General features: G+C 37.7%; 1 protein-coding gene and 1 long non-coding RNA gene across 2 annotated transcripts in view; one reads left to right on the forward strand and one right to left on the reverse strand.

Annotated features, from left to right (window-relative positions):
* Nucleotides 1-662: 662 nt before the first annotated feature.
* Nucleotides 663-14117, reverse strand: LOC122670498. The gene is made up of 3 exons (XR_006334217.1): nucleotides 14107-14117; nucleotides 13013-13015; nucleotides 663-1018 (listed from the first exon to the last, which is right to left on the reverse strand). It is a non-coding gene; the product is annotated as an uncharacterized LOC122670498 (long non-coding RNA).
* The window catches only part of LOC122670491 (TVP38/TMEM64 family membrane protein slr0305-like), a 28189-nt gene continuing 16796 nt past the window's right edge, over nucleotides 3915-15307 (forward strand). Inside the window, exons 1-2 of the mRNA XM_043867392.1 lie at nucleotides 3915-4306; nucleotides 7998-8059. Coding sequence (XP_043723327.1) covers nucleotides 4211-4306; nucleotides 7998-8059 — 158 coding nt within the window. The 5' untranslated portion in view covers nucleotides 3915-4210. The remainder of the gene's footprint in view (nucleotides 4307-7997; nucleotides 8060-15307) is intronic.

Raw genomic sequence — 15307 nt, forward strand, 5'->3', positions numbered from 1 at the left:
TGAGCACATTAATGTTACCATAGGATGAGCTCTCATGCTAATGGTTCTAATAATCAAAATCAAATAAGATGAGCTCTCATGGTAATGCTTCTAATAATCAAAATCAAATAAGTGTAATCGGCCGAGCCATGTTCCAATTTTTGTTGATCCTGATTGATCAATCCATGCTAGATTTCTAGGGTTCATGCTAATTATAAGTAGCATGCCTATGATGGAAACAATAAGGGTTAGGGTTTATTTGGACCGATTATGACCAATTCGTCAATAATCCTCACCGGTTCTAATCTGTGATCGGAATCAGCCCAGACTGACTTGAACCCAATTCAAGGTGTTTAATCCTTGATACCACCTGCCAACATTTTTTTTGGGGAAATTTACACGTACCTCCCCTGAGGTATCGATTAATTACCGATGCATCCATCTTTCTTCACTATTTATACGTACCTCCCCTACTTTTCTAAATATTTAATAAGTTAATCCAAGTCGTAACTTGTTTAGAAAACGTTAGACTTTTTACTGTACTGACCATATTGCCTTTCATTATATACAAGAACTCTCTTCCATTCCTTTCTACTTTGAACCCTTCCCAAATTGAAAGGAGAAGAAGCCCTAACAGTTCTACTTCACGGCTCTTGGAGAATCCAAGTTCCTCATGAAAATCTGCTTCATTGTGGAAATCAGATGCTTGGTGGGATTAGTCGGAGGGCTCGAATATATGAACTTCTTGCAGAAATTCATGTGTCGATTCAAGGCTTCTTAGGAGTTGATGAGCCTATCTGATATGAAAATCTCGTCCTTCACAACTTCGGCACACAAACCATAAATCCATCGTCCTTGGTACCTCTCACAAAATCTAGATATGTAATCGGGTGTGCATTCCTCTGTCAATCCGTAGCATTTGCATTTGGAGAACTCAACTTCCACCTATGCGGTACTGATCTTAATAGTAGTTGATTGAGATTCTGAAGTGGACTTTGCCATTGAATCATTGAGAACCGTAGCAGACATTGCTCGAACCCTAGAAATAAAAAATCTACACTCAAAATTGAAGAAAAAAAACGAATAAAAATTGAGAATATGCTATCCAACTCACCAACTGATAAATTTCTGATTATCATAACTCGATTTCAAATCTCTCTCTCTCAAGTATAACTCCACTCAATCCAATTCACTTCAGATTCATTGAACCCACCTCCAACTTCACTAAAAAACCAAGAATCCACCACTACCTCTCTGTTGTTCTGCAATATAAAACCAAGAATATCCACCACTACCCCTCTACTGTTTTGCAATATAAAGCCAAGAATCCACCACTACCTCTCTGTTGTTCTGGAATTGACTATCAAAGGCTCAAAGCTCCCTATCCTAGCAACCATGTCTCCTCCCAAACACTATAGAATTCATGACTTTGGCTGTTGATAACGGTACTCCCGTGAAAACTTTCACAAATTCTTCGAATGCTGGCTTGTGGAGCAAATCGTTACATGCAAGAGCTCTCTTTGCCTCCATCGATATCAACAATCCGAACAGAAATAAAGACCCAACTAGGGCAGACGAAGAAAAATAGAGGTAGTGGTGGATAGGTTGAGGTGCACGAGCACATGTGTTGTGGTCGCAGGTGCAGGGGAAAAAAAGAAGAAGAAGAAGAAGAAGAAGAAGAGGACATTAAGGTCATTTTACCCTATCAAGGGTATATTGGTCCTAAAATTTCTAAAACACACCTATCGTTTGTCACTAACGGGAACCACTAACGACCTGGATTAACTTATTAAATATTTAGAAAAGTAGAGGAGGTATGTGTAAATAGTTCTTTGAAGAAAGATGGATGCATCGGTAATTAATCGATACCTAAAGAGAGGTCCGTGTAAGTAAAAGATGGTCATTTAATTAGTTACACAACTATAGAGTTTGGTGGTGTTTCGAGCTCTAACTCGAGTACTAGAGTGAGCTGATCGAGGTAGTTTAGATCGTTGACAACCCTAAGTGTAATCAAAATCAAATAAGTGTAATCAGCCGAACCATGTCCTGATTCTTGTCGATTCTGATTGATCAATCTGTGCTGAATTTCTTGGGTTCATGCCAATTATAAGTAGCATGCCTACGATGGAAACAACAAGAGTTAGGGTTTATTGGACCGGTGTGACCAATTCTTCACTGATCCTAATCGGTTCCAATCTGATCTAGGTCGGAATTTGCCCAAACCAACTTTTATAAAATTCCAGGGTGTTTAATCCTTGATACCACATTCCCACTGGATTTTTTTCCTCTAAGGTTCCCTCACCCATACGGTTGTGAGGTTCTCTTTAGGGATGTTTGACATGTGTCAGAGAGAAATCCAACGGCACGATGGTGATTCCCAAACAACGAGTGACTCTCTCTCTCTCTCCTCTCTCCACTCTTTCCTCAAAACCACTCTCTTCTCTCTCCTCTCTCCACTCTAGCCTTAAAACCACTCTCTCCTCTCTCCTCTCTCCTCTTTCCACATTTGATGCAACTCTCACGTTTCTCTCTCTGAAAAATCCATGTTTTTCAACAGAAAGCAAATTGAAAAAAAAAAAACATTTATAAAAAGTACTCCACCAAAATTTCTGCTTGAAAATTCAATTTCTAAGCAATCCAAAACAGGCTTCCACAAATAACCACAAGATATCCCAAAAATAAGATTCAAATATGAAACGCGTTGCACAAAAAGCTCCACCTCTCACCATTCTCAACTTTATCATAAACCCATACTAAAAAAAATAAAGAACCTCAACTTTACTATATACCCCTGAGAATTGAGACAAGAAACTGGATTAGTCATGAGTTCAACTTTCCTTGAAGACAATCTAAAACACGGAGTAGCTCATTCGACTACTTACATGTAAAACAAAACAAGAAACCTCAACAAAGAAACAGAAAAGCAGAGCAGAAGAAAATTTCTGAACCGTTCTACACTTCTACCCATTTTAGAAGGTAGACTAGACATACATGAACACTAACCAAAAAGAGAGTATAAAAAAATGAACAAAAAAATACAGAGAAAAAGAGCACAAAGATAAATTACCGATTAATTGAAGTTGAAAGTCGAAATAGAACAAAAAATGAGGTAATCTTGAAAAATGAACAAGAAGAGCAGAGAGAGAGGAGAGAGACGAGAGAGGAGAGAGAGGAGAGAGAGGAGAGAGACGAGAGAGAGGAGCGAGATGAGAGAGAGGAGACGTGAGAGAGGAGAGAGACGAGAGAGAGGAGAGAGACGTGAGAGTTGCAGCAAACGTGGAGAGAGGAGAGAGGAGAGAGGAGAGAGAAGAGAGTGGTTTTGAGGATAGAGTGGAGAGAGGAGAGAGGAGAGAGGAGAGAGAAGAGAGTGGTTTTGAGGAAAGAGTGGAGAGAGGAGAGAGAGAGAGTCACTCGTTATTTGGGAATCACCATCGTGCCATTGGATTTCTCTCTGACACATATCGAACATCCCTAAAGAGAATCTCACAACCTTATGAGTGAGGGAACCTTGGAGGAAAAAAAATCCCATTCCCACTGCCAACTTTTTTTTTTTGGGGTTCCAAGAAAGATTGAAGGCCTCATGGCCCTCATGGGAGAGGGAAAGAATTTAAGAAAAGGTCAGCGGGCATGTTTGGATCCAAATGCCGATCTACTTAAGCCCATGTCAGAGTCAGACTGGGTTTGTCTTCCGGATTAAGTTACAAAACCGTGTCGGTCTCAGTCTTGCTATGTCCGGCCTATCAGATTCCCACCTGTAGAACCAATCCAAGCATGGTGGTTCGTGTGACACTCGCGTGAGGGAGGAGGGAGTGTTACAGTCGCTCACGCGCACAACCTTTTACAGAGCAGTAGATGTAGATCACACCCGTGAGATCGAAGTCGGGAATTTTGGTGGGAACAACCGAACAAATAAAAGGAGAGGGAGAGAAAAGAGTGAGAAGAGGGAGAGAGAGAAAAGGGAATCAAAGAAGGTGAAATTGAAAAGATTTGGAGAACAGTACCAGATAAGCGATCATGGAGGCAACAAGACTCGAAATCGTTCTTCCGTTTTAATAAAACTGATTTATTAGAGTTAGAACGGTGGCGGTGTTGCTGTGGTGGGGTATAGTCGGTTAAATTTGGGATACTAAATCTGGCAACTTTTGAGGGCTTAAGAGCAAGGTCGTCCCTGAAGCAACCGATAACGGAGGACGACGAGGAGGAGTGCAGGCCTTGGCGTCGCAGGTTATCAATGGCGGTGAAATTGGCCTCCGTCTTTAGGGTCGTTCTTCTTCTCATCCTCTTGGCCGCCATTATCACAGCTTGCTTTACTCTTCCCATCGAGAAGGTCTCCATGCTCTCTCTCTCTCCCACTCCTCGGCTTTGCTTTATTCTTAATGTTTTGTCGGAAAACTTTTTTAAGTGGGTGCAGTTTTGTTCCTTACTTTCTTAAGCTTATGAATTTGGGGCTTCAGTGATTGAATGAAATTTTAACATTGCTCTTGGTTGGGTTAGTCATTTGTTTGCTTTAGTAAATTGCATTATAACGTCGTTTTTGGCATTCTTGTGGGTTTCTAACAGTTGGGTTTTGTGGCTCATATGAAGAAAAAGAAAGGGTATTAATGTATGGATGTTTGGACATGAGATAATGTGTTGTTGCAAGTTCATTTTTTCTTCCCATCCTTGATGCTTTCTTAATCTCTTCACTGGTGCTTCTTGTTCTTTAGTTGTTTCTTCTCTGTTGATTACTGTCTCAATAGCTGCTACATTTTATTCCTACTGGATTCTAGCTTTTATTGCACGAAGTTAGGTGAACAAGTGAGGAATCATCAGATTTAATCCTTTTTAGTTCCCCCCCACCCTGTTTTTCTTTCTTATTTGTGCTTATTGCATGTTTGGATTTCTTGTTGGTAGAATCTTGCCTTTTCCTTGTGAGTGGTAAGTGGTTATAAGATGTCCCTGTTTCTGCTAAGCTCAAAATAATGAAAAAAGATACCTAAAGAAAGGAGGCAAATGCATCTAAATGCAAACATACTACAACAACAAACAATAACAACTCAGCCTTATCCTAACTAAATGGGGTCGGCTACTAGGATCCTTGCCCTCCAATCAGCTCTATTCGAGCTCATACTTGATACAAGGCCTAGGTTATGCATGTCTTTTCTCAGCACTTCTCCTAAGGTCATTTTAGGTCGGCCCTTGGCTCTTTTAGTTCCTTCAATTTGAATTAAATCACTCCTCCGTACTGGAGCATCCAAAGGCCTCTGTTGAACATGGCCATGCCACCTCAAACGACTTTCTCGTAGCTTATCATGTATCGGAGCTACTGCCAAACCAGCTCTAATATGATCATTCTTTACTTTATCCTTCCTAGTTTTGCCAATCATCTATCCCAACATCCTCATCTCTGCATACTGAGTTTATCTATATGATGCTTCTTAACTACCCAATATTTCGCATTATACATCATAGCTAGTCGTACGATTGTCCTATAAAAATTTCCTTTAAGTTTTAAAGGAATACGCCGATCACACAAAACTCAGAACACACCTCTCCACTTCATCCATCCTATTTTAATTCTCTGTGAAACATCGTCCTCTATATCACCTTCTTTATTTATGATTGAACCAAGATACCTACAATAATCACTTTGTGGAATCTCCCTCATAAAGTTTCACCACCTCATTATCCGTCCTAGTGTAACCAAAATTACACACCATATACTCCCTCTTCGTTCTACTTAGCTTAAAATCTTTTGATTCCAAGGTTGTTCTCCAGAACTCTAACTTGGTGTTAATCCCTGCTTGTGTCTCATCCACCAAAACAATATCATTAGCAAAGAGTATACACCAAGGTACCTCATCTTGAATGTCTCTAGCTAAGTCATCCATGATAAGTGCAAACAGATAAGCGCTTAAAGCTGTTCCTTGACGTAACCCAATTGTAATTGGGAATTCACTGCCTTGGCCCCCCACAGTTCTTACACTTGTCACCACACCATCATACATATCTTTAATTATGTCAACATATTTACTTGAAACACTTCTCTTCTCTAGTGATGCAGATACATCACCAAAAGAGGCTTAGTTTGATGGAATAAGTCTAGGGTTAGGTTCTATACATGTTGGGACTTTGGTCCCATGGGTTTTCAATTATAATAGGTCACTTTTATGGACTTAAAGTAGGGGCACATAGGTTGCATACGAGATTGGCTCTGTCCTTAGTTTATTTTCATGTTTTAGCGTTTTAAATTGTACCGGTCCAAAACTAGATTGAACCATAGGTTCAATTTAAGTGACTTGAGTCGCCTTTCTTTTATTTTCTTTCATTAGAAGTTGGGTCCACACCTCTCCACGAATTCAAAAGAGATTGTGAAGTGTAATTAAAGTCAGCTGGGAGCTTTTACACTCCTAGGCTGATTAGGAATAGGGCGGTAGGGCCTATTGCCACTATAATTCGGTGGGGGTTTATTCTCACCTCCGAATTTTGAAAACTTTGCTTTTGCAAGCTGCTGCAACTTCTCTTCTCTTTGAAAATTGTCTTGTGTTTGATCAAGGCTGGTGGGATTGGTGTTTGATCCAATCTACACCTTGCGGTGTGAAGCCTGGGTGGTTCGTTGGTGGGATTGGTGTTTGATCCAATCAACAATCTACGGTGTGAAGCCCAGTCAAAGATCCAATTTTTATTCGAGTTCATCCATCAACAAGCTGCTGCCAATAACCTTCTGCAACTACAAGTAAGTTTGGAATCATCCCCATCCCCATCCCCAATCTTCTTCTCCTAATCCTCTACATCCCCAACCCTAACTTTCCCCCTTTTATTTTCAATTTCCCAACGACCATAATTCTCTCCGGACATAACCAACCATCAGAAATTCACCAAACTTCAGCCATAACACCCCCTGCCTATAACACACACTCGATCCACACTGCTGCCCATTCCCACCATTAAAACCCTAACTTCCTCCTCCTCAAATCAACACCCAAAACCCTAATTTCTGCCTAGCCCAAACCAACTGTCAGACCAGTCTACAAATCTGACTGATTATCCCTTATACCCTCCTAAGAAAACCATTTAACTTTGGTTTACTTCTGTCTAGCCAAGCCCTAGAAATCCATCTTTTTCCTCTTTTCCAAAACCCGAAACCCTAACCCTAACTTTGTGCCCATTTAAGTTTACACACTTCCATCCATCAAAACATCTCGAAACCTTCATTGATAGACTCCTCTACACTTGCCTAGCATAACCAACACCTTAAACCCTAACCCTAATTTTGACCTAAAACCATATTTGAATTAATTGGATCACCAGTTCATATCAGATCCTGGTTTACTGGCTCCTAGTTGGTGGTTCCCTACCAATCTAAGACTACATTATCTAGTACTTGCCATATTAGCTCTCTAGGGACTCTGTCATAGGCTTTTTCTAGGTCACCATACTCTGTAGACAAAATTCTCTGGAAGATAGTGGTTTGGGTAACACAATTTAGCAAGATAGAAGACACTTCAGTAGTGCAGCAAAGGCTTGGGAAAATAAAGTACTAAGATATGGAGTTTAGGCATACTGGATACTTCTATTATAGCACTGGTGAAGATAAAGCAAATCTCTATAAGATCATTAACCTTTTATGGAGTCTATATTATATTATTATGTAGTAAAGGTTTGGATACAGCTATTGCTACTTGCTAGTGATAACTTTTCCTTATAGTATGCTCATCATCTGATAAGTTTCAGTTCTATATTCAATTCTTTCATCCAAAGCTATTTATATAATCATATGCTGAATGTGTTTAAATTATTTTTCATCTTATCTTTTGCTTTGTGTAAATGTTGCCAATAAGCTTCTAATGTTTTGGTTTGCGCCAGTTTCATTTTGAGTAATTATGTTGAGTGTTTAATTGTCAACTGGCTATTATATGTTGAACACCTACCTTAATTAGAAAACTGTCTAAATTTCTTCTGTCTCTACTTTTCATTGGCTTGAACCTTTGTTCATACTTCTTCAAATTCTTATCTACTAATCAGATTCTATTATGCAGATGTTGAAAGATTTCCTGCTATGGATTGAACACAATCTAGGGCCTTGGGGTCCACTTGTTTTGTAAGTTGTTTTCTGTACATTTTATTTCCTACTGACTGTTCCTTTAGTTAGCACTCAATCAGCATCTCTTTGAGTTTGTTGATCTTATCCCTGTCTGGTGTAGTTTTGGGGTTGATTGTGATCCTTTGGACAAGATCATTTGATTGTGGTTGAGATCTTCACAAGCACTTGGGTTAGACACCACCGTTATACTTTTACTTTATCCTTGGTTCTGGTGAGTGGGATCATAATTCCTAATCCACTGTGTAAACTAGAGCAGTCCCAGCCAATCCAAATCCTTGGAACCATGACATGAAACTTTCTGGGAACCGAGAGTAAGCTGTTAATGGAGATAGTTGTAGGATTGCCAATGGATTTGGTGAGTGATCCAACATAGAAATGCTATAATCTTCACCTAAAGGCAAAGAACAAAAATGTCTTGGTTCTAGCAGAGATGCACTATTGTCAATGTGATACTGAGTGTTAGTCTGTTAGTCCGTTTGGTTCTTTCTTTCTATTCAAGGTGAAACACAATTTTTGAGACGGAGGTTGATGGGGGGTTTCTAGGCACCAAAAGAATAAGATTAAGAACCTCAACTTTAGCCAGATTCGCAGGAAGGTAGGAACTAAACCAGCAAACAAAGAAATTAATTAACTCAATAATGGTAATTCTGATCTGGGTAGAACTCCGGTTGATGGCTGATACTGATAGGTAGAAACCAATAGTAAATATGTTCCAAATCTGAAGGTCAGATCGTGAGAGAGAGAAGAATCCTTATGGGATGAGGATTCTTGGAAACAGTAGAAATCGATAGACAGTTTAGGGCTCCAAAACAGTAAGCAAGGTGTGATCTGATATAATAAATAATCAATGATATGTAACCTTAAATATTCACTGAAAACAGATTCATGAAATCATTTGCAGAAAACCGGAAATTTGAGAAGTTGATATGCTGTAGGACATTGTAAATCGATGGGAAATCTCTTATCTGAAAACAGTTGTGACTTTTGAATCTAGAAATAAAAACAAAATTTTAGGATAGAAAACTGAGACGAACTGAAACAGTAAACTACTTAACAGAATAGAGAATCAAATAATCAAATAGATTTAGGCAGTATTTGGTATGCATTGTTGGAATGCATTCTTAAAATGGAGAATGCATTCCTAACCTACAATGAGAATGTCATTTGGGAAACCTCTATTTGGAATGCATTCCTGATATTAGAATGAGAATAGTGTTTTGGTATTTTATATTCCCATTCTTAAAAATGCATTCTTCTCCCCTCCCCCCTTTTTTTCTTTTGAAATATTGGCCTATTATTTTTTAATATTTCCTTTGTAGATTTTTTAACCCAGTACTTTTTTAATTCTTTTGGCTTAGGACTTCATTATTTTTTTAATTCTTTTGGCTTATGACTTCTTTTCCATTCTCTGATTCCTTAACTCAATCTCATCCAACCCAAACCCCTTGGTGAAAGGGGGATTCTATCCTTTGAATTTAGAAACAATTTTCAAGAGCTTTATATTTTTATAACGCAGGAAACACATTTGAATTGTAATAGGGATATGTCCACAAAATTTGTAATTACCTACATAATGTCACATATTTTACTACGTAAAAATAAAATCATATCATAATGTCAATGATTACATGGGTCTCCATCTCAACAAAGCCTAAAATTTATGTTTAGATTCATAAAAAGACAGAATAAACTAGTCATAAAACACGGTTCCCCATCGGCCCATCAAGCCCTTGCATCTTGTTCCATCACATTAGCAATATTTTGTCTAACTTGTGCCCACGCACGTTGTTGCTGAGGAGTAACCAAAGGCTGCAAGCCACAATCCTCTGCATTTACCTCATCATCATCATAGCTATTGTCAATTATACTTGAGTCTTCACGATTATACTCTTCAAACAACCAATCATTTGCTTGCTGCTTCCTAATAAAATTGTGTACAGCTGCACAAGCAATTACCATTTTAACCTGTGTCCTAAAGTGATATGGAGGCATCAACTTGAGAATGGGAAACCGTTTCTTTAAGACACCAAAACATCTCTCAATTATACTCCTTAATGAAGAATGGGCATAATTAAACCGTTATTTAGCCCCTTGTGGCCTTCTATGGTTATAATCTTGTTGATGGTAGCACACATTTTTTAATGGGGCAAGGTATCCAGGAACATTTGAAAATCCCAAACCAATGAGGTAATACTTTCCTGTAAATAGACACTATTTATATAAGTAAAATAATTATGAGTATTTATTCAAAAAAGTAACTACCAAATATTTAATAAGTCAAATAATTTTTAATAACCAAAATAATAGTCAAATAATTACCTTCTGGAGGATGAGGAAATCTCAAATATTGTCTATGCCATGCTTCCCACAAAATCCTCGAGTCATGGGCTGTTCCTTCCCAACCAGCCCATATGAAGGTAAAACACATATCAAAATCACACACAGTTAACACATTTTGTGTTGTTTCTTTTTTCCTTTGCTGTCTCCATCTTTCTTTTTTTACTAGCATTCTCATTTGTAGCAATTTCTTTCCCCTTAAACAAATTGGATGTTTTCTCTTGTGTATCCATCCTTCTTTTCTTACTTGTAGTCACTTTAACCTGACGAGAACCATAAGCATGTCCAACCTTTGATCATCGTAACTAATTAATCCACACATCTAAATTAATAGTTAAAGAACATATCACATTAATAAGGGAAAGAAGCATCTGTGATTTATGGAACCTACAGAAGGTGAGAAACAGAGAAGTGCATGAATGAATCACTCCCCAGCCAACCATTTGATAAATTACTGCCATAAGCTTGACTTAGAGAAACATGATTTTGGCAAAGATAAGGGAAAGAAGCATGGAGAAAAATATAGTTTATAGTAGAATGTTTGAACGGATCAATCATGCACTAGCTTCAACTATTCCCGTATCTTCTCTAAAGAGTATGTCTTTTTTTCCTTTCTTTTTTTTTTTTTTAAATTGAAAAGAAACTACTAAATTAAAACTTATAAAAGTCCACATTACTCATTACAGTACCAGTAGAGTTCTCAATCCTTGCCCAAGCTTTGAACTGGCATAGTTACCAAGGCGGCAAGGTGACCACGGTGTTTGAGGGCCTTCCTAAGCGCCTTGGCGATAGGGCGGCCGCAAGGCATCGCCTTGGCGAACAAGGCGTTCTAGTGTTCTTTTTTTTATGTAACCTTTTATTTGGCACAAATAGCATATTAAAAATTATCTATTGCTAAATAAATATTAAAGAGTCAAACCAATGCAAGATATTCATAAAAAAAATAAAAAAATTAAGTTCATCATATTATCATAGCAATATAGCATATAAATATGAAACAACATTATAAAGTATTAAATATAAAGAATAAAGGGCTGGCAAATTATTATGCTTATCTCTATGATGCCAAAATGAGTGCCTAAGCCCTATGGTCATCCACTATATTTCTACTCATGTGACCCTATCAGTCAATAGTCATTACTCAATACATAAATAAAGTGTAAGAACTAAGAATTACGAAGTAAGAAGTTAAGATCCAAGAATTAAAAAGTATCTAAAGTAAGAATCGATAAGCCAAATTTAATGGAAAAGAAATAACCTGGGGTGATCTGAATTCTGAATCATTCTAAAAAGCATCAATAAAAGAAAACATAAAATAACCTAAAATAGAAAAATGCCAAAATTAAGTATTCTTTAAAGCTAAAACATTCAAATACTTTAAGTGAAGAAAAGTAAAAAAAAAAAAACATCCACATTCCAATACAAATTGTTCAATAAAGTACTTTACTACTTCAAAGTTCAATCCCAATTAAGTATATTTAAATCTTCTTCTTCTTCCTCCTGTTGCTGGCCTGCAGAATCACTTTTTATACCATAATCATCCTCAACATTTTCATCATCACGCACATCCTCTTCCTCCAACTCCAACTCTAGTTCTTCGTCTGAAGATTCCTCAGTCCTCCCCCTACCACGCCGTGAATAAGAGACAATGGTTGGAGCCGCTCCATTGGTTAATGGTCCAGACCTCCTTGGTCTATTGGGGCCATGAAATGATGAAGATGCCCCAGCTACTGTTGATATAATTCTCCAAGTGAGATCATCCTTAGGGAGAACTAATTCATCATCTAATTCGCCAATCATCCACTCACTACTCCAATCTAGCTCATCAAGTACCAGTGGATTATAATTTCTGCATTGTTCCTTTCTTTCTTGGAACCTTACTTGAAGACGGCGGTTATACTGGATATAGGCAAGATCATTTAAACGTTGATGCTCTAATCTATTCCTCTTCTTGGTGTGAATCTGAAGAACAATTAACAATATGAAAATATCACTTTTTACTTTTTAAGCCATTCTTTTATAAAACGACACACAAAAAACAAAAAACAAAAAATAAAATTAACTTAGTACTGAAGTACTCACAAACTCAAATATGCTCCAATTGTGCTCACAACCAGAAGATGAGCAACAAAGACCAACTCAGTGCCTTGCAAGCTTTGTAAGCTCAGGTGTAGAGCTTCCATGTTTTTCCCACCAAATGACTATAAATATATATAATAAAAAATATAGATTAAATTAAAATCAACGTACAAAGTACAAACAAGTGAAACAACTAAACAATATAAATTAAAAAGAAAATACTTACTAGGATCCAACTTGTCCCTTTGTCTAATCACCATCTCTTTTGCAAAAGTTCCTCTAGCTCCAATATAATCAGTAGACTGTTCACTAATCTTGTCCTGCAAGGTTGTATCAGGCACCATCCTTGTAAGAATATCATTAAAGGCATCATTTGCTTTATGCATCAAGGAGTTGGCTAACTCTGAATCTGATTCAATCTCAATTGCCTTGAAGAACTTTGCTTTATGCATCATTTGCTTTATGCATAAAGAAATGCAGCCAAATATATTCGCTCCATATGACTTGTCCAACACCTATCAATATCTTTATAACCTTCTCTCATTTTCTTTCTATGCCCTTAAAATTTAATTTTATGTTCTTCTTTGCCTCTTCCATTGCAATATATACTTTAAGGCAATGCTGGCCTCTCATCTCCATCTACTATCCTCAATACTTGAAGAAGAGGCAATGATGCTCTCAAGAAATCTTGCACACCATTCCGGAAAGGTGTGGCAATAATTATTTCAACAATTTTCTTCCTTGCCTTTGTATGTGATAACTTAGAACGCTCCCAGTGATCAGAAAGGAATAATCTCCTCAAAGCATACTTATGCTTAATGAAGATGCAAATTTGGTAACTCTAGCCCTCACTAAGTCTGCTCCTCTTGTTTGTTCCCTCATAGCTTCAAGAAGGCGAGTATGCCTATAGATGAAGCTAGTAATTTTTCTCCCCTTCTGTATCAGAGATTTGTATGCTTTTATATTGCCTATCTCCTCCATCATAAGGTCCAGGCGAGCTGCACATGGAATCCAATACAACTTCTTTCTTTTCTCTATTAATAACCTTCCAGCAACAACATAATTGGAAGCATTATCAATGACTACTTAAACCACATTATCTTCTCCAATCTCCTCAATCTTACTATCACGGAACTCAAATAACATTTTTGCATCTTGTTTTTTGACTTGATACATCCACAGACCCCCAAAAAAAAGTCCCCTCCGTACAGTTGACAAGAAAATTAATTAAGTGCCTTCCTTTCCTGTTTGTCCACCAATCAGACATGAGAGTGCAACCTTTCTTCCAATAGATTTTATATTTCTTTTTCATTTCATCAACTTTCTCCTTCTCAGAATTCAATAGAGTAACCCTATAATTATTTAATGAAGGAGGCTTGAAACCTGGCCCATACTGTTCAATTGCCTCAACCAACTCCTCAAAGCTCCTTAGCTTCAATGCATTGAATGGAACGCCGTTGTCATAAGTCATAAGCCCACCTTGCAAAGTAAGAACGAAGTTTCTTTCTTTCCTCCTTTGATCTTATACGGTTCTCCATTGTAGTCTGATAGGGACCTTTACCCCGCCTCTCTACAACCACCTCTTCAGGAGTCCGCCTCTTGGCATGAGCATCCATGGGATCCCTTACTTCTTGTTTGACTACGGTTTGAGTGACACCTTTTTTTTTTTTCTTTTCTTTTTCTTTGAAGTTGTTCCATAGCTTGGGACAAGGCTTGAGGCCCCCCCCCCAACCAAAAAAAAAGAAAAGAAAAAAAAAAGACACTATATGCCCTTCTTCGATTCCTTTTACAGGTGAATCTCCGCCATTAGCATCCAAATCATCAAACTTTTCCGTCATCTTCTTGTTTTTCAAGATTGCTTCTTTATCTCTTTAGCAATTTCTGCAGTTGTCTTTGTGCACTTGGCTACATCTCCATAGCCATCAATCAAGTGTTGCTTAAATCTTTTTATTCCTCCCTTGGTATCCACCCCACAAAGGATACACTTAACACATTTCTTGTCTTCTAAATTAGGTCAGTATCCATACTTCCACCCAGGATCACTAGACTTGGCCTTCCTTTTTGGATCCTTGCTTAGATCAATCCTTGACCCCGCTGTACTTGTATTTTCAGCCCCGCTACTACCACCAACATTGGCCATTATACTCTCTTTGTTTGATGTCTAGTTGTCTACAATGACAGAAAATAGAAAAAAATAAAAAATATAGAAGTAAATAATAGTATTCCAATCATCCAACGTGTATGAAAACTTAAAAAGTAAAGAAAAAAAAACATAACAAAAGAAAGTAATCAAAGTAGAGTTAATCAGTAAAAAAAAAAGAGAATTAGAAGAAAAAAACACTTACAAAAGAAAGTAGAGTAAATCAGAAAAAAAAATGAGAGAATTAGAAGATAAAAAAAAACACTTACCAAAGGTTGACTGGTTGAGTGCTTGCTGTTGGCGAAGTAAGGCGGGATGCGCCGGCAGCCCGGCAGTGCCGCTGTAGAGGAAGAGAAGCCAGCAAGGCAGCAAGTCAGCAATGATAGATGTAAGTGTTTGAAATGGTTAAAGGAAACCCAAAAGAATCAGGCATGAAATCCTTCAATAACTAATTAACTATTGATACATGTAATAAATAATACACTATTGAAAGTTTGAAACTCAAAAAACTAACAAAAGACAAAAAAAGGACTGAAGAACTGAAACGGAAAAAAAAAGACATTTATTGCTGGCCGGAATATGTCGCCGGAGTAAAGGAAGACAGCCGGTCGCCGCTGCAAAAGGAAGAAACAGAGTGATGGTTAGATGAAAAAGGTTTAGAAGAAGAAGAAGAAAAAAAAAAAAGAAAA

Source organism: Telopea speciosissima, chromosome 1, assembly GCF_018873765.1.
Source record: "Telopea speciosissima isolate NSW1024214 ecotype Mountain lineage chromosome 1, Tspe_v1, whole genome shotgun sequence".
In the NCBI taxonomy this organism is placed as follows: domain Eukaryota; kingdom Viridiplantae; phylum Streptophyta; class Magnoliopsida; order Proteales; family Proteaceae; genus Telopea; species Telopea speciosissima.